Source organism: Coenobita brevimanus, chromosome 92 (genome assembly GCF_032717465.1).
Source record: "Coenobita brevimanus isolate Jiangsu-jjx chromosome 92, ASM3271746v2, whole genome shotgun sequence".
Classification (NCBI taxonomy): Eukaryota; Metazoa; Arthropoda; class Malacostraca; order Decapoda; family Coenobitidae; genus Coenobita; species Coenobita brevimanus.
In genome coordinates, this window is record NC_137045.1 from 14,354,963 (window position 1) to 14,379,698 (window position 24,736).

The following is a 24,736-nucleotide window of genomic DNA, read 5'->3' on the forward strand; positions in this document are numbered from 1 at the left end:
GGCGGGGGACAGGGCGACTTGGAGGCGATTTGTTTGTGGCCACCCCAAACAGGATTGAGGCGTCTGGCAATAGATAGATAGATAGATAGATTATATGGCATATTTCAAGGGGAAAAAAACAGCGAAAATTAGCGAACGAGTGCACGTGAGGTGTTGTCAGGTGATAATTAGCCAATTCCAGGTGTATGGCACTCTCACTTACCTTATTTCTTTCTTGTATATATTATTTGGTATAAGAATAGGGCATAGGGCTTATTTCAATGGATGAAATCAGTGAAAAATTCCAGGGAAGATTTACTTAGCGCAGCACGGCCGGGCAGGCGAGAGGATAGAGTAATGGAGGGGGGGTAGGGAGGGGAGTCAAGAATGGGGAGAAATGGCTAAATTGTCAACAATGGATGGGAGTACAGATGAAATTAGGAGTGCTGACTAGTGTTGGACATTGGCAGTACTGATAGATGATACAAGCCCCCACTTGGAAGCCCGGGTGAATTCAAAATAACACAGAATCACAAAAGCGACGCCCCACGGTATGATCCCTTGCTCCCAAGCGTCACGAAAGTGACGCCCTGCGGTTAAGGGGTTAAAGACTGCTACTGGGTTTATGAGAACATTAATAACCACACAGGAGAGTGATTATTAACCTTATAATCCCAATGTTGTGGTTGGTGGTGGTGACCATCATCCACGGATGATGTAGTGCTGCCAACTTCCTTCACTTTTATCATTCGTTTTCACAGTCTGCTCATCTCTCTTCCTATTTCTCCCATCTTTCCTGTCATCTTATTACTCTTCTTTCCTTTCAGGTGGCTTTACACTGAGATATAAGCCTAATGGTTTGCTGTAAGTCAGGAAACCATTTACAATGATGGGTGGTAACCACATAACCAGGCCACGTTCCCTACATGCCAGCAAGTGGGTCGGTGGAGGGTTAGTGCCCCTCCCCATAAAACAACTAACTCAAAAACAAACGGCCACCCCTTACAGGATTATGGCGTCTGGCTAGGCTATACGCAGACAGATAATCCCAATGATTATGTCATTCCCCATCTTTCAAGGTAATCAACTCTGGCAGCTCTATTTTTTTCTGGGTGAATAAACAATAAAAAAATAACTAGTTTAAAGTGCATTTCATGAAAATTTAATAATATTTGTTGTTAAATCATTTACAAACACATAACACACGTATGTTCTATCCATCCATCATCCAATCCTACGTTGCCCCATGAGAAGAGTAGAGGCCCGGGGCTAGGCAGTTGGTCCTGACATTTAAATAAGAGTGACCAACCTCACTCATCCCTGAATGGCATTACGTGAGCAATAAACCCCAATCACCCCTTGGATGTGAACCTTCACCGGCTCAATCCGATTGGAGCACAATAATTACCCATTAAACCACCAGGCGCCATAATCTGGTTATATGGTTACCATCCAGCGTAATAAATGGTTTCTTGGTGTACAGAAAACCATTTGGCTTGTCACTCAGTGTAGAGTCACCCACAGGCAGAAGGAAGGGGAAAGAATGAAGGAATGCAAGACAGAAGAGGGAGTGTAAAGTCACCCGTAGGCAGAAAGATGAGGAAAGAATGAAGGAAAGACAGAAGATGGAAGGAGAGAAGGATGGAGGAGAGGACAGGGCAGACACCCGAGAGCAGCACAACACTGAGTGAGTGGATGGTGAGCGCCCCCACCTAAGTATGTTCTACTGCCTGGTAATGTCTGTGAGCATTACAAAAGGTTTTCAAGGGAAGTGTGTGGACAAATTATGGTCATGGGATCCCCCTTTTCTTTAAACAAGTACACAACTTCATGGAATGCTTTTTCTTGTGTGCGTTCACATAACCATATCCAATCTGAAAGACAAGATGACCGTATTACATAGTCAACTAAATACTCATCCAATGTTAATTATATTTTATAGATTTATGGCATCTATATTTTCATGAGTGTCTGATAATAATTCAATGACTTTAACGTACCCAATTCAGCCACATGCAGACGCGCTCCATCCACAGGGGTTCCACTTCTCGATCGTGAACGTGAGCGAGTACGTGACCTTGACCGCCTCCGGGATCGGGACCTTGACCGCCTCCTGGACCTGCACACAAACAGAAAATTATTTCAAGGCTATATTACATTTGTTACAGCATGGAAAAATATCTGGTTGTTAATCTGAATAGTGAGATTTAGACTTAATTAGTAACTTTTTTTATTTTACATCCAGAAAGTCATAATCAGTCACCATTTTTGGACAACTGGAAAGTCCTAATTCATCATTATTTTGGGGGACATGATTTTTACTATTACATCCACAGTAAAGTCCTAATTCATCACTTTTTTTTGGACATGATTTTTACTATTACGTCCACCATAATTTAAAGAAAAAGGTTGCCTGCAATTCCACTGCTACCAATAAAGCTCAACTGCCAGTTCCCTCGATTCACTGCACCAGTAGTGCAAAAAAAAAGCTGCGACGTTTTAAACTAATCCTTAACTTATACTGACGATCAATACGTATATATCTGCTGAGACAGTACCGGGTATTTATCTGTGTAGAAGAGAAGGTAGTGGTGAAAGTGGCACTGTGAAATGTATATATACTGAGCAGGAGACTGAGAGACTGAGTTTATTGGTACAGTACTGTAAATGAAAGACAGACAAGTGAGCCACAGGAAGGGAAAACATGATGGCACTGGACAGTGCCATGTAAGTGATCCGTTCATAGCCACCCTTTCCAGGATTACAGCATCTGGTGATAGACAGACAGAGTTGGATAATGCAGAAGCATAAAATCACATGAACAATAGAGATTGATTAATGATGTCTGTAGTAGATGTGAGATGTGGATATGCTTACCTGGAGCGGCGCTGACGTGAACGCGACCTTGACCGGGATCTCTTCCTACTGCGTGATCGTGACCGTCTGTTCCGTGAACGTGACCGCCGCCGACTCCTTGATCGAGACTTCCGAGATCTGGGTTTCTTCTTAGATGAGGAGCTGCTGGACTTGCGCTCCTTGCTGCTATCATGGTCTCTGGTCTTACTCTTGCTACGGCTGCGTGAGCGACGTGAGCTGCGCTTTTCAGCGTTGCTCCTGCGAGCTGGCTCTGCATTGGCTGGACTTTTTGACTGCTTCTCATTCTTGCTCTCCTCCACTTCTCCCCTCATCCCATTTTCCCTTCCATCCGGTGATCCCTGTCTGCTGCTGGGTTTGCGTTCAATCTCTTTGTTGTCATCTATGCGTCGGTTCTTTTCAACCGACCGTGACCGAGACTTTGAATGGGACCGGGACCGAGATGGGGAACGGGATCGGGACCTTGACTGTTGGTCGTAAGGGCCTTCATCATCTTTGTCTGCCTCTTGCTTGGGTCCATTTTCCTCCTCAGAATCTGATGACATCTGTAAGGAGATAAACTTATTATGTACATGAATGTGCGGTGTGAATTGGAAGGGCAGAGTAATGAAGACAATTTGTTTAGGCCATCCCCTTTGTGATTACGGTGCCTGGACACAGATAAACTGATAAACAGAGATTAGTGTCTCTGGAACCAGATTCTGTATACAGTTACGATACATATGGGTGCACCAGAACAATAACCCTCACCTGGAATTTGAAACATCAGTAGAGTCATATTTTGATGGCACATGTGATGTGTTAGACTTATATACAATACTCTAAACTGTTCAATGGAGAAAAGTTTCCATGCAAGCCATATCATAGTACCCTAGTGATTAATGGCACAAATGAAACAGTCGGCAACTCCGTATTCCTTCAAGGGGTCACAAGAGAAACACCAGAACCTGCTGCCTCAGCTGTCAAACTTTGCCATGTTATCTTTTTTCCTAAATTTTCCCTCGAGAATTATTTACCTCAAAGATACAGAACCACTTTCCAACAACAACACCACATAATCACACGCTGCCATCAAAACAACAGACACCATATCCTCAAACAAACAACAAGCTAACACTCTCATCAATCACTTTTCACAAGGTAGCCATCTAAACCCCCATCCTAAAGACCAACGTATCATCTGACGTAAGAGACAGTTCCCCACAGACCCAGACTTTGCACCTTTCACTTACAACCAGACGAAACACATCATTAGCAACCTTAAGCACTCATCTGCCTGAGGACCAGACAACATAAGCAACATTCACCTTAAACACCTTGGACCACAAGGCATACAAGCACTCACCAACATATCAAACTACAGTTACTCACACAACATAATACAGTTACCCAACATCTGGAAGCATGGCATTATCATCACTATCCCTAAACCCAACAAAGACCCCACGTTACCCTCCTCATACTGCTCCATAGCATTCCTCTGCACCCCCTCTAAAATCACTGAACGACTGGTACTACAACTAGTCACACCTCACATTCCCCTTGCCCAATCACAACATGGCTTTAGGCCACTACACTCCACGAACAGCCTTCATAAAGACCTTACAGAGAGAGTTTTCGATGGCATGAATTCAGCTAGGCCACCACACAGAACACTCCTAATCACACTAGACATCAGCAAAGCTTTTGATGCCATCCCCTGCCACAACCTCACAAACAAGATACTCAACACAAATATGCACAATAACACAAAAAGATGGCTGGCAAACTACTTAGCAGGCAGATGTGCACACATAACATTTGCCGGTCAGTCTTCTAACATCAGAATCTTTACAAACGGCGTCCCCCAAGGATCTGTTTTGTCCCCTATACTCTTTAACCTATACATGCACGATATACCCACATCCCACACACCACAGATACACATAGCTTCCTATGCAGATGATATAACACATGTACACATCAAAACACAAACACAGCAGCACACATCATCCAACCCTACCTCAACACACTACATGAATGGTTCACCGCAAACAGTCTCAAAATAGCCCCAGCCAAATCTACAGTGACCCTCCTTACAAATTGGACAGCAGAACACAGTCACATCCCACACCTCACCATAAACAACACTCCCTACTACACACACACACACACACACACACACACACAAAATCCTTGGTGTAACATACCATACATCAATGTCATTTAAACAACAATCACAAACATTAAAAATAAAATAACACCAAGACTCAATGCCTTGAGGTAACCTGCCCATACAACATTCAGACACAACAAAGAAACCACCACCACAGTATACAAACAATACATACGTTCAGTGATGAATTATGCAAGCCCTGACTGGGCCCCTAACCTCACCAAAACATACTACAACACTCTACAGACCATACAGAACAAGGCCCTAAAAATAATCACAGGCTGCACAGCTACTACACCCACAGACTACCTACATCAAAAAACCAAAGTCCTCAAAGTCAAGGATCACCTAGACATGAAAGGCACCCAGTTTCTTGTTGCAGCCTCTACAAACCGACATCATCCACTATATTACATGACAGCACATCCACCCACCCCAAGGAACATCAAAACAACACCCAGCACACGATACCATACACAAATACTGTCATCTCTCCCCTCTCGCCCACCGCAGACCAGCTTCCAGAAGCGTATCCACACTCAAATCACTCGCTGCTCTATTCAGTCACTTAAAGAAAACACACAGCTGCATGCATGGCCTCCTGACATCCACCGTCCTGAATCCTATCTCACTCGTGAGGACAAGGTCCACCTGGCCAGGCTGAGATGTGGGCACCATCCAGCCCTCTTAAGATACCAGAAGAGGCTGGATGACTCCGTCGCTGATGCCTGTCCAGAATGCAACACAGCACCCCATACCATTATGCACATTATGGAAGACTGCATTGCACACAATCACCAACGCCAACAACACAACATACACTCTTTGAGAGCTCTGTGGGAAAGCCCGGTCTTGGCCATGGCCTTCCTAAGGGACTTGGGGCTGTTCAGCCAGACTGCCATGGGAATAACTACTACTACTACCACTGGAAAGCAAATGAAATTTTGCTTCTTGACTATTTCTTGAATTGCAATGGCTATGAGCAAAGTTTCAACCTACACAGCTGAAAATACAGTAGGCTTTTCATTATTCACGGGTGCTCTATCCATAGCCTAGTCACAGTCTCTTCTTTTCTTTTTTATAATCCAAAACACCAGCTCAGACTTAAGAACATTCTGTTGCAATATTAATATTTCTAGCAACATGGCAAAAATATAAAATAGGGGACTGCATCCATTAATATAATTATCCCAAACTCTTTCCCCACAAGGATGGTGCGAGGTAGGATTCAAAGAGAATGAAAAACTTGACAGAGGGAGAGCTATCACAAGTCTGCTCAATGAAATGGGTCAAACTCTCATTCACTTTAAGCCCCCCAAATCCTGATTCCACCTCACAGGCACTAACATCCATACTTACAGGCTTCACATTACCTATCAGCTAAAGCAGGAATTCCCAAAAGGGGGAGAATTCTGCCCTGAGTAGAAATCTGGACATTCAAGAGGGGGGGGGGGAGGGAAGGGAAGAATAAACAGATAAGGCCAAAGGGGCCAAAGTACCTTTTCTGACATGCTGCTGGTTAAAGATTTGATAAATTTTATGGCCAAGTGCTTTTTGTCATTTAATCAGTGCTTTTTAAGGGTAAGGTCTGAATTTTGGTCCTTGGGTAATTATCATGCTACATAAAAGATGAAAATATCTAAACTATTCCCACACCTTTGTAAAAATTTCCATAATATAGGTACCGTAAACTGGGGTGAATTCGGGCGATTTTTTTGTTTTTTGTGCCATGTAATCTAGTTTTTAGTTCACTCCAAGATCTTTAAGTATTGTATGTGGGGCTGGTCCACTAGGGTATCAAATCACAGCAGTAAAAAATTTAAAATGTTTCATATATGATTATAGCAATAGTATAGAAAATGAATGCAGATGACTACCCTGGTTTCCCAGTTTAGTCTCAGCCGCATGTGGGGCCATTTCGGATGTTTCGGGGCTTTGAAAAAAATGTTCTTCCAGTACAAAAATAATGTCACTCCCTGACAAAATAAGGTAATGACTCTAATGGGATATGAACATAACAGCAATTTAATTTTTTCTTTGGTTTAAATAAAACATATTAGAACACATGTAGATAATATAAATCTAGTTAAAAACTTTAATTCTGTACATCCTTGACAATCATTTCTGACTGATAATGTCTTCTTTTGGAAGACTAATGGAAAATTAGTTCATTCATTCATTGCCAGACGCCAGGTATCCCAGACGGGGTTGCCAAGGGCTTAGAGTTAATTGTTTTACAGGGAGGGGCACTAATCCTCCACCAACCCCACTTGACATGTAGGGATGCCAACAGCATCTGGTGTTCCCAGGCGGTCACCCATCCAAGTACTAACCAGACCCAACGTTGCTTAACTGCTGATCGGACGGGAAGCGGTGTACTCAACGTCATATTAAAGGTGATATTTATCATGATTATTTGGCTTTACCATTTTCTTGCTTGCTTTTTCACTATGATAAGGACCTTGATCTCCACCAGTTCTTTTCTTTTATATTCGAGTCATTGGGTGTCCTTGCTTAAACAGGTACAGTAGTATCATAACAGCTCAGGATTATACCTGTAAATGACACATATGAACCCAATTACACAAAATATCCACATTTGGCAAACTGTAGGCAATAGTATGCTATAAAAAAAAGTTATTTTTTCATTCATACTCCCCCTGTCTGAATTGACCCCAAAGGTCCGAATTGGCTCCAATTTGCATTAAAATTTTAAAAAATTTTATTAAATGCCCAATTAAGAACTGAGAAGATAATGCCAATTACTTTGCACTTGCACACTACTCATGAAAGTACATCTGGGCACCAAAGACTTTCCTGCATCTATTCAGCACTTACGACACTTTCACTAGCTAATGCACTCACTTCGTTAATAAACCCTTCTATTTCTGACACCTCAGACATTGCCTTATCCTCTTGATCCTCCCCAGGAAATGGCTCATCGACAAGTCTCCACTCTCCATCACTGGTGCTTTTTGGGGTGGCAATGTCTCGTGCTCGGGGTAAACCCCGGATTTGGGCCACTCTTCACTGCCATCTCGCCTATTACGAGTTCAATTCGCGTCACTATTAAAAAATACACTAAAATTTGATAAAAAATAGGTTCTCGCGTACAATGAGGATCGCATACTCTGAACTCGTGTACTGTGGGGAAGAACTGTACCTCATTTTTTCTTATTCCATCACTTAAATATTCAATCAACCATAATTTGATTATTTGTTTAGTGGCTTATGAGGAAAGAAAAACCTTTATACAAGCTAACCTAGACAACTGGCGATTTATAATGAGGTGAATACAACTTGAACTTATAGTTTATTAATATGGCCCCAGGTGATTATACTCCATCTAAGACAGCATCATACTGGGCAGAAAACAGCTAACATGTTAACATTTTTGCAAACTGAATGACCAAGTTTGCAGAATTCACCTTGCTAGAAGGTTTATTGCTGTGATGGATAATCTATCTACTGCCAGACACCTTAGGCCTAATCCCAAAAAGGGTATCTATCTACTGCCAGACACCTTAGGCCTAATCCCTCAAAGGGTGGCCATTTTTCCTTTGAGTTCGTTGTTTTAAAGGGAACGGCATTAACCCACCACCAACCCCCTTGACATGATACAAATTTTTTAATTGTTTTTAATGGAGAATTAATGTTCATTTAAGCATGAGGCAACTGTAGTAATAAAGATGGGTAAAACATCTTAACAATTTTAATTCAGTCTCAACCCATCTGTAGGCAAAGTATGACAACCCCAGGCTACACTACTTTTACCGTACCCTCAAATCCAAATCCAGGGTTATCATATGTCAGTATGATATGTTAAAAGACATGTCCTCATCTTTAGTCTCTCTATCTCTGTCCGGGAGGAGTTTGTAAACATTTAGGCTAATACAGTAGCTACTGAGATTGATATACTGCATTTTTTTCTTTCTTGATATGAAACTGACACTGTACAAAACTGAGTACAGTATAACTCTGTGTATTTGTCAATCCAATGAATGCCTCGTCTTGTCTTCTCACTTTCCTAAGATCTTCGATAAATCAATTTAGATCTTTTAGTTCTTCAAGAAAAGCCAAGTCAGCTTTGCCAGCAAGAGTCTGGCTATTGTAAATCCCAAGATTTAATTTCTAAGGGTAGTTAGATATCCTTCCCAAGCTATTCCTACCACCAAAAAGTGAGTAAACCCACTGCTCTAGAGCAGTTCTAAGCTCTGCCATGGCCACATGTTAATCCCTGCTCGATATTAGAGGCCATGGCTTGGATGAGCTTTTTACAATAGTTTAACCCCTTAACCGCGGGTATTGTTTTGGTCTGACTGTCCTCTCCCGCGGGGGTTTCAGCCAAATGTAAACAAACCTTTAAACCTTAATAACTCTGCACAGAATAAAGCTAGAGAAAAAAATAAGGTACCATTAGAAAGTACAAACCTTCAGCTTTCCATTGATGTAGGTTTCATGACTTCGTTGACTTTCACAGGACGGGGAGAGCCGTTAGAAGTGAGGGGTGTGAAATAACTATTTTACGCCCCACACACCAGTACCAAATGCCAACCACTCTCTCATAATAGTAATATAAACATATATGAACACTGTACATACGATAAACACCCACTCTGTGTTCACTGAGGTAGGTAAAAGGCACTTCCCTGCGGCTGCGCCAGCTCTTCACTGCGGCTGCGCCTCACTTCACTGCGGCGGCACCCGCTCATTGACGTTTCCTGCGATCTTTTCATTCTTTCTAACTTCTAATATTATTTTACATATAATATGGGCAATGTACATTATATTTACAATGCACTTATTACTATATTGCGTCACTGGCGCATCACAGAATTACATAAGTGCCGCAGAATTCCACAAGTGCCGCAGATTCTCTTATTACAATATCACTTATTATACTGGCCAATATTTCCTTTATTTTCTAGGCAAAATATCCCTTATTACTACATTATCCATTATACAATTATTGGCAAAGCACGTCACTGTCGCATCACTATATATCACTGTCACTTTCAGTATTTACTCAGAGAGTGGTACTCGGCAAAGCACGGAGTTACACATAGAGCGACTTGGCATTCAAGGCACTGGTGTGTGCTCATTTTTCTCGTCGTAGGCCTTCGTGTGGTGGTTGAACATACTCTGCAGCGGCCCTGTGACAACCTGCCGCCTGCTTTAGGAGGCAATTTCACAAGCTGGTGCCGGCTCATGTAATTGCGGCACTCAAGACGGTCAGGTTGTGTGTCAGAGTGTCGCCTCGGGATCAATGCCGTCACCTGACCAAATCGTTCAAGTAGCTGCTGAACGACAGTCTTGGAAAACTGTCTCAGTGATGGTTGCCTTATGCCCCCGACTTGTGTCTTGTAAAGAATGAAGGCATTGAGCATGCACATATCGAGCATGTGCAGGCAAGCCTTCCTGTACCATCGGGTGTTTCTCCTGAGACAGTCTATTTCGCCAATCATCATATCAGACTTATCAACGAGTCTCATATTTACATTATAATCAATGACGGCATCAGGCTTCATGATTGGCTCTCCCGTCCTGTAGCTGACCTTCCCAGTTCTCTTCATTTCCCCCTTGTGGATGGTGCTGATCATATTGACAACCTTCTTGTCATGCCACCTGATCGCAAGAAGCTTTTCTGACTTCTTCAGGTGAACATCTCCCCTGGATGATGATGATGCTTCGGGGAAACTAGGCCACTCTTTCCTATAGCTCCGTACAGTGCCAACAGTGCCAATGCCGTGTTCAGCAAGGTATTTGGAGAGTTTCGGTGCTGTGTAATAATTGTCTGTGTACAGCACATGATTACCACCAAAATACCTCTCCATCAGCACTTTTACAACGGAGCCAGAGAAGCCAAAGGGGTCTTTCCTGTTCACATCCATTGTGCTAGCCGAGTAAATGACAAAATCCATTATATACCCCGTCTCACAGTCACACAGCACAAAGAACTTTATCCCAAAGCGGTGGCGTTTACTGGGGATGTACTGCCTGAATTTGAGACGTCCTCTGAACAATACCAGGGACTCGTCTATGACGACTTTCTGCATAGGCCTGAAAAATCGCATAAATCGATCCCTAATCTTGTTGAGGAAATCCCTCACTTTCCACAAAGGGTCAGTTTGGGACGGGTTGTCATTATCAGCGAAGTGCAGGTATCCAAGCAGCTGTCGGAACCGATCCCGTGACATATACTTCCCGAATATGGGGATAGTAGTTATGTCATCCACGAGCCAGTACTCCTCCAACTCATGTCTCTTTATATGGGGCATCAAAAACATGAGTGCACTAAAAACATACAGCTCTCTGATCCCGACAGGCAACCACGACACTTGCTTTGGCGAGCCAATAGGTCCCAGCCCTTGTGCTGCACACTGAGTTGCATACCTATTGGTCTCATCGCTGACATGCTGCACAATTTCATCATCAAGGAAGGCCAGGAAGTAATCAACAAACTCATCACCTGCGTTGCATGGGAAGGCAGGCTGTATTCCAGCATTTGTCATATCAAACGGTGGATTGTGTGGCTGGAAATCTCCACCGTCAGTCCAAACAAATGCATCAACTTGCCCTGTGCGTGGTTCAGTGGCAGGGGCAGGTTGCATTTCACTCGTTTCCCCGTGAGAAGGAGCTGATGTAGAGGCAATGGGTGAGGCAGGAGGTGAGGCAGGAGGCAAGCGGGAGGTGGGTGAGGCAGGAGGCAACGGGGAGGGGGGTGAGTGCGGGGGCGGTGAGTGGGGGGGTGGCGCGGGTGAGGGAACTGAGCGGGGGGCAGGCGGGGGGGTTTCTGACCTGGTGCGTGGTGAAACTTGACCCTTTCTACCCCGCTTATCACCTCGCTTATCACCTCGCTTATCGCCTCGCTTATCGCCTCGCTTATCGCCCAGCTTTGCCCTCCAACTGCCACGCATCCCCTTTGTTCTAGGCCTGCCTGCACGGCCTGCCTTCCCTCACTTTGCAGGCTTTGGTAATTCGTACTCCTCAGATGATGTAGACTGAGGAGAGGGCACGACAGATGATGATGATGATGATGTGAGGGCAATTGGGCTAGGGGAACGGGAAATTGATGGAAAATGCGTACTAGGGCCTGGTGTGGGAGACGTGAGCCTGTGCTTCACTCCCTTCCCACGTGCAATACCAGATTTGCCCATAGGAGCCTTTCCTTTCCCAGAGTAAGTTGGGGGTGGTGGGGGGGAATCAACACGATCACTTTCATCACTGTCACTATCAATGGAAAATGGTTCACCACCAATCACTGCCAAATCATCACTGCTTGCTGTGAGTGTGTCACTTTCACTGCCACAATCAAGAGTAGTACTTACTGTTTTGTCCAGCTCAGTTCTAATTTCAGGAGTGCTCAACCCCTTCTGCCTCGCCGTCGGCAGTTCCTTTACCGGTGTAGAGGTAGAGGGAACACTAGCACTAAACATTGTAGAGGAGGAAGCGAGCGACGATGAGTCGGGACGGAGCGCCATTATCACGCACAGAGCTGGACAGATACTGACTGACGCAGGTCAGGGCAGGGGTGGGGGGGGTCCCCTCGGGGTTGGAGGAGGGAGGTGTGGGATGGCTGGCGTGAAAGAACTCGACAGCTACTCTTGCGTGAGAATATTTGCGCACCGGGAAAACGCGTGGTGTTCAAAATATTCACGATCATTCCAGAATGCCACCCGCGGTTTGGTCCAGTTTTGTCGCCGTCATTCTGGAATGACACCCGCGGTTAAGGGGTTAAGTGCAGGTCTGAGCTGGTGTACTTCAGAGAACTGTCTCAGATACGGTAACCAAACTACCAGAACTCTACTATGAGGGGGAACACTGTCTGGTCCCTAACAGTGTACCTGCCTAGTATGAGTGCACCTGTCTGGCATAGCTCCATTGATCACTGGGTTGCACAGGCTTCTTCAGCACAGCAAGGCAGTGTTCCTTCAAAGAAGATAGTTCAGACCACAGGACATGGACTCATTACTGAAACTCACAAAACAAAACTGTCTAGCTGAAAGATTCATCCTAGCAGTCGTAAGGGTCAAAATGTGTTAAAACAAGTGTCTGATTGTTGATACTGACGCAGAATATAAAACATCACAGTAAAAGCGCTTTGGACCTCAGGATTTTGACTCATTATTCAGGATTACACCACATAATTTTGCTCATCTGATGAAGTCATCCTAGCAGTCACGTTGATAAGACAAATTAACAATAGTCGATGTTCTCTCACCTTGAGAGAACATCAACCAACTGGGCTAGAGTGGGCCTGGCCAATGGATTATTGGAGAATGCATCCAAAACCCATTCTTGTAGTTCTGAGGGCATAGCCAGCTTTACTTTACCAAACAGAACAATGATCACGTAGGCAACACTGTAAGTATCTGAAGCTGACGAGCTGCAATCACCTTGCAAAACCTCTGGTGCCATCCACGGGAATGTGCATCGCCTCTCCCTGAACGATGGAATGTTGAATACCAGGTTAGAACCATTTGTGGCAAAACCAAAGTCGATAAGCGTTATCTCTGGTCTACCACCAATCTTTTGCAGGCAAACATTATTAGATTTGATATCATTATGATAAACATTAAGGGAATTTAACTCATCAACTATTAATGCTAGTTGTTTAATGATCATCACTACAAAATCCAGGTCAATTTCTTCAATGTTCTTGTTAATATACGTGGAAACATCACTTCCAGCAAATTTTGTCAATAAAGTTCGGTACTCGATACAAACTGCTTCTAATTCTTGTACACTGGCAACATCCCTCAGCTGACTCAAAAACGTAATCTCCTTGACAGGATCCTTTAAAGCAGCATCATTATAATCCTTGACACGTAGCTTTTACTGTTTCCCGTAAGCAGAACACACGAGCCCTGTACACCACACCCCAGAAAATTTATGGCATATTTTACACTGACTTCACCATATATCTTTGCTGTATAATTCTTCACCTGTACGGACACACAAAAGCTCCGTAAATGCTCCTGGTATGCATCCATGTTGGTGAAACAACTTGTGCTGGGTTTAAGTGTGCCTCACCCAAGACAGCTAACTAAGGAATGACAGTAATCAAAGCTCACCACCCTTTTATACCCTACCACTATGGGCTAATGGGTTATTTTAACTGGTAATGAGTTTAAAATAACTTTACCAATAGATCATATTTTGTATGGTTTAACATTCTTCATTTACACAGTGGAAACATAAATACAGTATAAATTATTTACATTTTTACAGCAAAAAATAACGAAAAGTATAATTATCACGTTGAGTACACCGCTTCCCGTCCGATCAGCGAAGTTAAGCAACGTTGGGTCTGGTTAGTACTTGGATGGGTGACCGCCTGGGAACACCAGATGCTGTTGGCATCCCTACGTGTCAAGTGGGGTTGGTGGAGGATCAGTGCCCCTCCCTGTAAAACAACTCTAAGCCGTTGGCCACCCCGTTTGGGATACATGGCGTCTGGCAATGAATGAAATGAATAATTATCTTGTTAAAAGTTTATGATGCATTATGAATACAGTATTTATTAACCTGTACCATAACTAAGGGACATCACCAGATGGAGCTTTTCAGCTGAATTTAGTTCCACTTTGGTATAGAGAAATCTTTTTTCTTTCCTATGTGGCAATATTTTTCCAATAAAGTCCCACATATCACATATTCTTATGGAGTATGATGTTTTGAAAGAAGTACTAACACCCATCCGGGTGACAATACCAGCTAAATAGTGAATATAACTTACTAAAACCCACCTTGGTGCCTACCATTGCTAACACATTCAGGTTAGGTCAGAACAGATTGTAAGGTTAATTTTTTGGTATCATAATTTCTATAAAAATACAAAAATATACATATATATTTGCAGAAAGACTGGAAGATTTAAAAAACGGCTCCTCACAATTCCAACTTTACCTAACAGTGTAGGCTACTCTATGTTACAGAGGTATCAAGACCCCAAGATTTGGCATGCAGAATCTTGGATTATGGTACTGTTTACAATCTGCCCCTCATCTAACATTTCACTTTCACTATCTAAAAGGACAGGAAGTAAAAGCTCGTATATACTGAAAGGAAAAGGAAACTGATACTTCACCTGCCCTGAGTTGGAGTGTAATGGTTACTGGCAATACAGAAGTGAGCAACACTGCCACCTCTCACCATAAATTAATAATTCCCTCACTGCCACACGTAATACTTGTAACATTTAAAATTAATATATACCTGCAAGGAGACCATAACGAAAACAATTTCATTCCCATCTACGTGCACTATATACAAAAATGGGGAAAGTGTTCAAAAATGTGAAATTGTGGTTTCAAAATTATCCGGCGTCATCCCACGCCAAAGCCTGTCAAACTGTGCCCTAATTTTAAGCTCTCCTTTTTAATTTTCCCTTCCAATACCACAGTGACATATCGTGGCATGGAAAACTGCAAAGACGCTTCGAACTAACAGACATAACGGTATGAAACACTAACATTACTAATTACTGGACTCAGCAGATGGCACCATCACTGCCAACTCAGACATGGAAGGCAAATCAACACAAGCACTGCTCACCTAAGCCATGCAAGATAAATGGCTATCTGTAACCTTTGGCTGAGTGGTAGAGCTCGTTTATTCTGAAGCTATAAATAACGCAAAAGATAAGGGTAAATTGGAATACCTCTAATCGTATGAAGAATCGATACCGTGGCGTCTGCTCAACTCCTCTCCAAGCTTACCACACTCACCGAGTCACCACTCACCACTGACCTTGAACGTCACTTGATTATTTACACTACCTTATATTTTTGTAAGCACATTTGATAACGTCGACATTTATTTAACTTCGTAAACAGATATTCATCCATACTCATTCTTTATGGCAGCAACATTGTGGCATCCATTTTTTTTTTTTTTTTTTCATTGACGATATGGCAAAGCCCAGCAATAAGTAATACTTGTCTACGTCAGTTTGTTATTTCACTCGTTTAATACATAGACACTTTTAAACAATTTTTGATATTTTGTAGAAATCAATGTTCAAATTCGAAATATGTTGCTAGTGTCGCAATAAATGCCAACAATCTTTTTTTTTTTTTAATAACAAAATCACGTGACGCTATCACGGTTGCAATTTTTACGCCTGCGAATCATCTAAACAGTAGAAACATATTAAAGAAAATTAGTTGTCCCAAGTTTGAACTTCTTGGCTTAGGATGGTGGCCTTAAATGAATATAAGTAATTCTTTACTATAACAAAAGAATCAGTTTATTAGGTACGTCAAAAATTTGACCAGTCTTCTAAATGCAAAAAACAGATAAAAGTTGCCATTCGGTCCCAAGTAGATGGTTCGGTGAAGTCTGGGATTGGCGTTGCCAATTCAGTTTTATCCGCTAGACCAGTGGTAATGAACTGGCGGACCGCGGTCCAAAATCCGGACCGCGGTGAGCTTTTGTGATTTGTGTTGACCCTACACCAGCTGCTAGTGGAATGGGTGGTACTGGTTACTTCTAGAATAAATATACAGTACATTCAATGATTTTTTTTTTTTTTTCAAAGAAATGATTTCTGTAGTTTATTTTCATCAACGTTATTAGACAAAAAATCCATGTAGCTTGAAGTAAATTGTAATGTGTGTTCTTATATGTTTCTAATTACAACATTTTGAATTCAGACTTTCATCCGGACCCTTGCTACGTAGGAAGCTGTCTGGACCTTCACTCATGAGTACCCCTGCGCTAGACGAATTAACAGCAATTTCTTTTTAACGCTTAGGTGCAATTAATCTGGCTGTTCGTAGAATTTTTCAGCTATAAAGATACCCTAGATATTATAATACTTTTTCTAGCAATTTTTCCTATGCTGACATCGATTAGCCATATATGAGAACAGATTTAGCAGCTTCTGGCTTCGGAATTTGTAACTCTGGCTGAGAAAGGTCCGACTCAGAAGCCTGTAATAGCAGCGTCTACAGCCGAGTTTTATAGGACATCGTCAGCCACCCATTTCACAGTCATAATGGACGAAACGCCAGTAAGTTATTTTAATTACAGTTAACAAAGCTTCATAAACACTTGATTCAGTAACTTTAAGTAGACCATATTTTCTGGATTGTGAAAGTGGAGGTGGGAAGATGGCGTGGCAACAAATGGTCGCTACCGCAGTAGAGATACTAATATTGATGGCGTATTTAGTGTGTAGTTATGAATACATCAACTGCACGCTATCCTGATTCCGTTCACAAACAGAAGCAGTATGTGGGTATAATTTCGGTGTGAAGTTTCAGGCTTGAAGTGCACAGGAACAATTGTGCTTTGTAATGGCAGGAGAATCGAAAAGCAAAATAATCTATCTATTGCCAGACGCCATAATCCCATAAGGAGAGGCCATTTAACTTTGAGTTATTTGTTTTACAGGGAGGGGCACTAACTCTCCACCCAGTAGTTGACACGTAGGGAGCACGTATGGTTTGATTATGTGGTTACCACCCAGCGTTGTAAATGGTTTATTGGCATGCAGGAAACCATTTGGCTTGTCACTCAATGTAAAGCCACCTGTAAAGGAAAGAAAAGCAATAAGAAGTGACGGGAAAGATGGAAGAAATAGGAAGAGAGGAGGTCAGGCTCAGAAAAAGAATGATAAAGGCTAAGGAAGTAGCCAGCACTACATTGAGCGGGTGATGATCGCAACCATCTACCACAAACATGTTCCAGCAAAACTGTTAACTCATCAAGACACATCTAAGGTGATGCTTGAAACAGATGAATATCATTACCATCACCCAGTTTGCAAGTTTTCCTGTATACACTGACTTTGACATTGTTCAGACCGGGGTTTAACATTAGTCAGCTAGTCACTGACTAGTAAATTCCATGTCAGACTAGTGTAATTTTGGAATTACAGTACTAGTCAGAATGGACTGTGTACTACTACACTGGGATTAGTGGCTTCAATATGTGGAGATACCTGAAAGGTATGTCACAACCACAGCCAAAAGAAACAAACTCTCGAGGAAGCAAGAACCAAAGATTCAAGAAAAGAAAAATACAGTTAAAGATGAATGGACAAAGGATCACCTCTGACTCAAAGTGAATCAAGATGAAAATGGAGAGGAAAAAATGTACTATGATACAGGGTTGGAAAAAATCATTTTTTTTTTTTTTTTTTTTTTTTTTTTTTTTTAAATCAGATTTTTTTTTAAATCTGTGATTTTTTTTCCCAACCTTGTTTGTGCCTTTGGAAATTCTGTCAGAAGAGTACCATACTGGGCCTTTTTTTCCTCCCACTTACTGCAGTGCATCCATTAGGCATGATTATATATCACTTCAAATAAACAGACATACAAAATTGAAAATGATAAATGTGAATGGGAAGTGGGAGTAAGGCATTGCACCACAGGTTAGCACTTCTTGGTATGGAGAAGGTTACTCACTCTCAGGGTTGGAAAAAATGGCATATATATATATATATATATATATATATATATATATATATATACAGTGCTCGACAAAAGTATTGGGCGCCTGGCGCCCCCCCCAACAAACCAAGCCTTTCAGCTATGGAAAAAACTAGGTAAATAATGCATTATAATTTCCTTTAATGCTTGGTAGGGTTTCCTTTGTGCCTCTTCATAGACCTGAGACGTCTTGGAAGTGAAAGGGCCAGGTTCCTCAGGTGCTGGGGTGATATACTTGCCCAGGACTCACGAATGACTGCTTCCATCTTAGGCAGAGAGCTCACATCCTTCCCTTGGAGTTTCTTCTTTAAGAGGTACCAGAGGTTTTCTATCGGGTTGATGTCTGGGCTACTGCCTGGCCAGTCTTTCGTGAAGGAGACCTCGCAGTCACGAAGCCAGTTGGTGACAGATTTGGCTTTATGAGCAGGTGCACCGTCCTGCTGAAACACTCGTGAGCTCAAAGGACTCGGGTAAATGATCACAAAGGAGCTCCAGGTAAACGTCCTGATTCACTCTGCAGTTCCTGGGAAGCACAACAAGCTTCCCCAACCCCTTACCAGAGAAGCAGCCCCATACCATTAGTGAATCAGGGTGTTTAACTGTACTTCCATGTAATGGGGGTCAAGCAGGTCACTACCTCTGTGCCAGTACACGCGCGCTTCTCGATTACGGGTAACGGTAAATGTTTCCTCATCAGACCACAACACTGACAGCCATTGGTCCTCACCCCAGGTAAGGTACTTGTTAGCAAAGGCAAGCCTACGAAGTCGCTGGTTACATGTAAGAAGAGGCTTTCTCACAGGCCTGTGGCTTGTGTAACCAAGTTCATAGACTCTTTGAGAAACAGTGCACACTGAAACCTCGCCAAACACTTCCAGGTTGCCCTCCTTAATTCTCCTTGCAGTCACACGAGGATTAGACTCCACTGCACGTTTGAGCACATAAACAGACCCCGGGGAAGTTTTCCCGGGCCTACCAGACCATGGTTTCTTTATAGGAACGTCACCACTATTTTCCACTCGGTAACAGGCACATCACCTCCGCACTGTTGACCGAGCCACACCAACCAAATCGCTAATTTCCTTCGTGGGGTGGCCTGCCCCCTTTAGAGCAATGATCTGTGGTATTATTTCACTAGACAATTCAGGGGTAGGGGCCATATTAAAGCAGCGAAAGCCAAAACACTGCAGTTCACTAGGTAAAAAATGGTGCAGCAAGAGTTGGAGGAGCGGCCAGGTTTCCCTCCCTCACACAGCCCGCGGGCAACTGAGGCGTCAGCCAACCAGCGCGCAGTAAGGAATTTGAGTGTAAAGTGGAGGGACTGTAAGAAAATGTTTTGGGAAGAGGTGAAGAGAGTAAGGCAGGGTGGCAGTGAAGTTAACAGGGGAGTGAAAGATAAAAATGGTAGATTACTAGTGGAGAAGGGAGAAAAAGTGAGCAGATGGAGAGAGCACTTTAAGGATTTGTAGAACATAGAGAATGGAAGGAATGCGAGTATAAGTGGCTGGGGAATGGCTGCGAGAAGGAGGGAGGTGAGAAGACAGGAAGAAATCAGTAGGATAGAAGTTGTGGAAGCAATGAAGAAAGTCAAATTGGGGAAAGCCCCAGGAATTGATGGAGTGTGTGGTGAAATGCTGAAGCATGGGGGAGAGATAGTAGTAGAATGGATCTGGAAGATGTGCAGATTGGCCTGGGAGGAAGGTAGAGTCCCAGAGGACTGGAAGTCAGGTATAATTATTCCCTTGTATAAAGAAAAAGGGGAAAAAGAAGTGTGTGGTAATCATAGGGGCATTTGTCTTCTTAGTGTAATAGGAAAAGTGTATGGTAGGATACTTATTGACAGAGTTAGGGAAAGAACAGAGGAATTAGTTGGAGAAGAACAGGGAGGCTTTAGGAAGGGGAGAGGTTGTGTAGATCAGATATTCATTCTTAGATCTTTAGTGGAAAAGTTTCTAGAGAAGAGAAAGAAGTTGTATGCGGCTTTCATGGAATTGGAGGAAGCATATAACTGGGTGGATAGACAAGGATTGTGGAAAGTATTAAGAATATATGGAGTAGATGGGAAGTTGTTGAATGCCGTGAAGAGTATGTATGATGGTGCTAAGGCTGCAATGCAAGTGGATGGTGAACTGAGTGAATTTTTCTCTTTGAAAGTTGGGTTGAAACAGGGATGTGTCATCTCCATGGTTGTTCAATCTGTACATGGATGGGTTAATAAAAGAGGTACAAGGTAGGGCAGTGGATGTTGGAGTGGCCCTGGTGAGAGAGGGTAGTGTTTGGAAACTTCCTGTACTGTTGTTTGCAGATGATACTGTGTTGTTGAGTGAAGACGAAGGGGAGCTGCAAGGCTTGGTGGATGAGTTTGGGAGAGTGTGTAAGAAAGGGAATCTAAGGTGAATGCAGGTAAGAGTAAAGTGATGGTCTTTTAGAGAGGTGAAGTCGGTGAATGTACAGTGAGGTTGGATGGTGAGGAAATGGAAAATGTGAGTACGTTTAAGTACTTGGGTAGTGTGATGAGTAAGGATGGAAGTTTGGCAGGTGAAATGCTTGAAAGGGTACAACAAGGAAGAAAGGTTGCTGGTTCCTTGAAAGCAGTGATAAGAAATAGGGAAGTGAGCATGGAAGTGAAAAAGTTACTACATGACAGTATTGTGATACCAACTCTAACGTATGGAAGTGAAGCTTGGACGTTGTTGGAGGGACACAAGTCAAGAGTGAGAGCAGTGGAAATGAGTTATTTAAGAGGAGCCTTTGGAGTCACATGGAGAGAGAGGCTGACAAATGAGGATATAAAGGGCTGTTGTGATGTGGATGTGGATGTGATAAGAAGCATTAGGAGGAACACACTGAGGTGGTTTGGCCATGTGGAGAGGATGGAGGATGAGAGACTGATGGGGAGAGTGTATGTGAGTGAGGTGGAGGGGGTGAGAGGGAGGGGGAGGCTGAGGATGAGATGGAGGGATGGGGTGGAGAGGTATATGAGAGAGGGGGGTGTGAGTTGGGAGTAGGGCAGCGAAATGTCGGGGAACAGGGCGACGTGGAGGCAAATTGTTTGTGGCCACCCTGTACTGGTTTGAGGCGTCTGGCAATAGATAGATAGATAGATATATCTTCACTGTACTTTCCATGTTATGTTGCCCCATCATCACTAAACTAGTATATTCCCTATCTTCTTTGTGCATCCCAGTTGTCATAATACAGTACACTCGATATAGCGAACCCTCTTTTAACGAATTTTGGTTTTAACACCCACCTTGAGCTGGCTGAATGTTGTGTTCATTTAATGAATTTTATGTAAAAGAATAGATGCACAGGAAACACCAACCAGTGTGGTGTGACGAATGAACATAGATTTATCCAACTCCTACTTGCAGTCATTATTTGCAGTGCAGTTACTCCTTATAGGTAAGAAAAAAACACATGTTAGTAAATTCTGTAGAGAATTTATTGAGAAAAAGAGCTATTTGTGTATGAATGTACGACTGAATGACGCTCTATATATAACGATCTCTGTTTGGTAAAAGCCATCATGCTTGGGAAATTACTGAACAGCAGGGTGTTCACCTTTAATGTCAAGGGTCTGGTACCAATTACAGTAATCCCTGTACCGGTACTTTCCAGACACCCACTTTCCGGACTCCCCACTTACCGGACATTGTGGACCTGGACATTCGGAACCCAAAAATGCCTCAACAAAAAAAAAAAAAAAAAAAAAAAAAAAAAAAAAATCCCACCCGTAATTTGAAATTGCCGCGCGGTGCCAAACAGCTGTTTACACCACAGCTCCTTCACACCTTCCTTCCTACACCACGGCCCCTTCACCCCTTCCTTCCTACACCACGGCCCCTTCACCCCTTCCTTCCCCCCCCTTCCCCCTTAACCAGTTATGGTTGCCATTTGGTGTTTTTCATTACCAAATGTGGGCCAACTTGGTACTGAATAGTTTGTTTGGTAGTGAATCAGCATGATCCATCACCAAACAGATTTTTCACACGTATGAAGATATAGAGAATGGAAACGGTGGACTGTCTGCTTTCTTTGATTAATCTGCTAGCATATATAGCGCAAAAATAAACATGCTGCTGATTATAAGGAGAGTGATTATTTCCATTTGTACATATAATTAGTGAAGAATAAATGCTCCCTTTAAGAATTTGGTAATGAAATTTGAGGAGTTTGGTAATGTGACCGAGTTCAGATCTGGCAACCCTGTCCCCAGTTACTGCCTAACCTTCTTTCAGGGAAGACGTCCATCGTAATGGATGTTGCATGTGCTCGTTTTTTATGAATAAACAGTGAATAAACTGCAATACCTCGCCACTAGACCACATGGGAATTTACAGTGTTGTGCAGTGTTAAGAAATTAGAATTTAGAGTGCAAAGGATTAAGTTTGGAGTGATTGTGGAGTGCAAAATGGCGGTTGAAACTGGCGTGGTTCAGTTAAAAAGAGTGTGCATGGTTAAACAATTATAACTCATAGTGCAAAGAATTAAGTGTAGCATAACACTGGATTACTGTACGTGCTTCAAGAGCATTTTCACAACTACCAGAGCCTTAGAGTTAGAGGAGGCAGCCACAGACATGCTGTAAGTACAGTACCGGTACCCTGTACACTGCTAGGCCTAAGTATTTTCCATATTCACTTCTCTTCCCTCATTCTCTGGTTCCATTTCATTTATTTCATGCTTTATATCCATTATTGGTGTGAATAGGATCTTAAATAGGTTTAAATAAGTGCTAAGCATATCCGGTAGGGAGTACCTTAGATGGCTTTCAAAGTTAGGCTGGGTTAGGGTCATAAATACCAGTCCAGCAGTCAGAGGCCCACTTTCCGGACATGCCTTTGACTCTGTTACATCGGATAGTGGAGGGATTACTTTCATTATATTGAGGGTGTACTGTACAATACTTCCCTAGCTTCAATCCCATCTTTATTGTAATGCCTTACTGTATTATTATAAACATATCTAGAATCTCCAGTATTGTATTATCATAAGTGTAATGAATGAAACATTAAATACATTTTTGCTAGGGGGAGGGGAATGTATATATATTTTGTGTGTTGGTTTTTGTTTTGACTTGCTTTTATTTAACACTTTGAGGGGCCTGGCAATTGGGATACAGTAAGATCTCACTATAACTGACTAATTGGCGACCAAGCCATTCCGAAAAAAGGGAAATTCGTATAAAAGCGACATCTGGACTTCCCCGGCTAACTCGGACATTATCTGATATGTCAGACATTAATCCAGCTCTCACCAGTGGTTTTTAAACTTTTTTCGCTGCCATTGCAGTACTGTACTGTATTATACAGTGCTCGTCAGAAGTATGGAGCGCCCTGCGTCCCTCCTGAGAAACAAACCTTTCAACATTGAAAAAACATATAAATAATGCATTTTATTTACCTTTAGTGCTTCGTAGGGTAGCCTTTACGTTTCTTCACGGACCTGAGACGTCTTGGAAGTGAAAGGGCGAGGCTCCTGAGGTGCTGGAGCGGTATTTTGTCCCAGGAGTCACGAATGGCGGCTTCCAGCTTAGGCAGAGAGCTCACGTCCTTCCCTTGGAGACTCTTCTTTACGAGGTACCAGAGGTTTTCAATCGGGTTGAGGTCTGGGCTATTTCCTGGCCAGTCTGTCATGAATGATACCTCGCAGTCACGAAGCCAATTGGTGACCGATTTGGCCTTGTGAGCAGGTGCACCGTCCTGCTGAAACACTCGTGCACCTGTTAGCTCGAAGGAGTCTGGTAAATGATCACACAGAAGCTCCAGGTAAACATCCTGATTCACTCTGAGGTTCTTGGGAAGTACAACAAGCTTCCCCAAACCCTTCCCTGAAAAACAACCCCATACTATGAGTGAATCAGGATGTTTAACTGTGCTTTCTACATACCGTGGGTCAAGTGGGTCACTACCTTTGCATGCTCCTCTGTTACAGGTAACACTAAACGTTGCCTCATCAGACCACAACACTGACAACCATTGCTCCTCACCCCAATTTAGATATTTATTAGCAAAGGCAAGCCTACGAATTCTCTGGCTGCTAGAGAGAAGAGGCTTTTTCACAGGCCTGTGACTTGTGTAACCAAGCTCATGCACCCTACGAGACACTGTTCTCACTGACACCTCACCAAACACTTCTGGGTTGCTCTCCTTAATTTTCCTTGCACTCACACGAGGATTAAACTCCACTGCACGTTTTAAAACATTAACAGACCTTGGGGAAGTTTTCCTAGGCCTACCAGACCTCGGTTTCTTTGTGGGAACTTCACCACTGTTTTCCTCCCGAA

General features: G+C 42.9%; 3 protein-coding genes and 1 pseudogene across 11 annotated transcripts in view; 2 read left to right on the forward strand and 2 right to left on the reverse strand.

The window, feature by feature from the left end:
* Positions 1–15,723, reverse strand: part of LOC145412127 (uncharacterized) — a 40,643-nt gene extending 24,920 nt beyond the window's left edge. For 7 of the 9 annotated variants that reach the window (XR_013899533.1, XR_013899534.1, XR_013899532.1 and 4 more), the window contains exons 1-3: positions 15,672–15,723; positions 2,857–3,398; positions 1,980–2,098 (exon numbers count right to left, since the gene is read on the reverse strand). Coding sequence is in view for 5 of the 9 variants with exons in the window: in XM_080282049.1 (XP_080138175.1) it covers positions 1,980–2,098; positions 2,857–3,398 (661 nt within the window). In the remaining 4 variants the exon portion in view is untranslated. Of the gene's footprint in view, positions 1–1,979; positions 2,099–2,856; positions 3,399–15,098; positions 15,118–15,483; positions 15,527–15,671 lie in introns of those variants that run through there. The other 2 variants (XM_080282050.1, XM_080282052.1) reach the window with 2 other exon arrangements.
* LOC145412100 (serine/threonine-protein kinase ULK3-like) lies at positions 7,542–14,772 on the reverse strand. Its single transcript, XM_080282016.1, has 3 exons — positions 14,758–14,772; positions 13,230–13,804; positions 7,542–7,563 (listed from the first exon to the last, which is right to left on the reverse strand). The coding sequence occupies exons 1-3, from the start codon at positions 14,770–14,772 to the stop codon at positions 7,542–7,544; spliced, it is 612 nt and encodes a 203-aa protein (XP_080138142.1).
* LOC145412281 (5S ribosomal RNA) lies at positions 14,252–14,367 on the forward strand (annotated as a pseudogene).
* Positions 15,724–16,937: 1,214 nt separating the features above from the next.
* su(f) (cleavage stimulation factor subunit su(f)) overlaps positions 16,938–24,736 on the forward strand; it is a 42,166-nt gene continuing 34,367 nt past the window's right edge. The window contains exon 1 of the mRNA XM_080282048.1: positions 16,938–17,024. Within this exon, the coding sequence (XP_080138174.1) occupies positions 17,010–17,024 (15 nt within the window). The 5' untranslated portion in view covers positions 16,938–17,009. The remainder of the gene's footprint in view (positions 17,025–24,736) is intronic.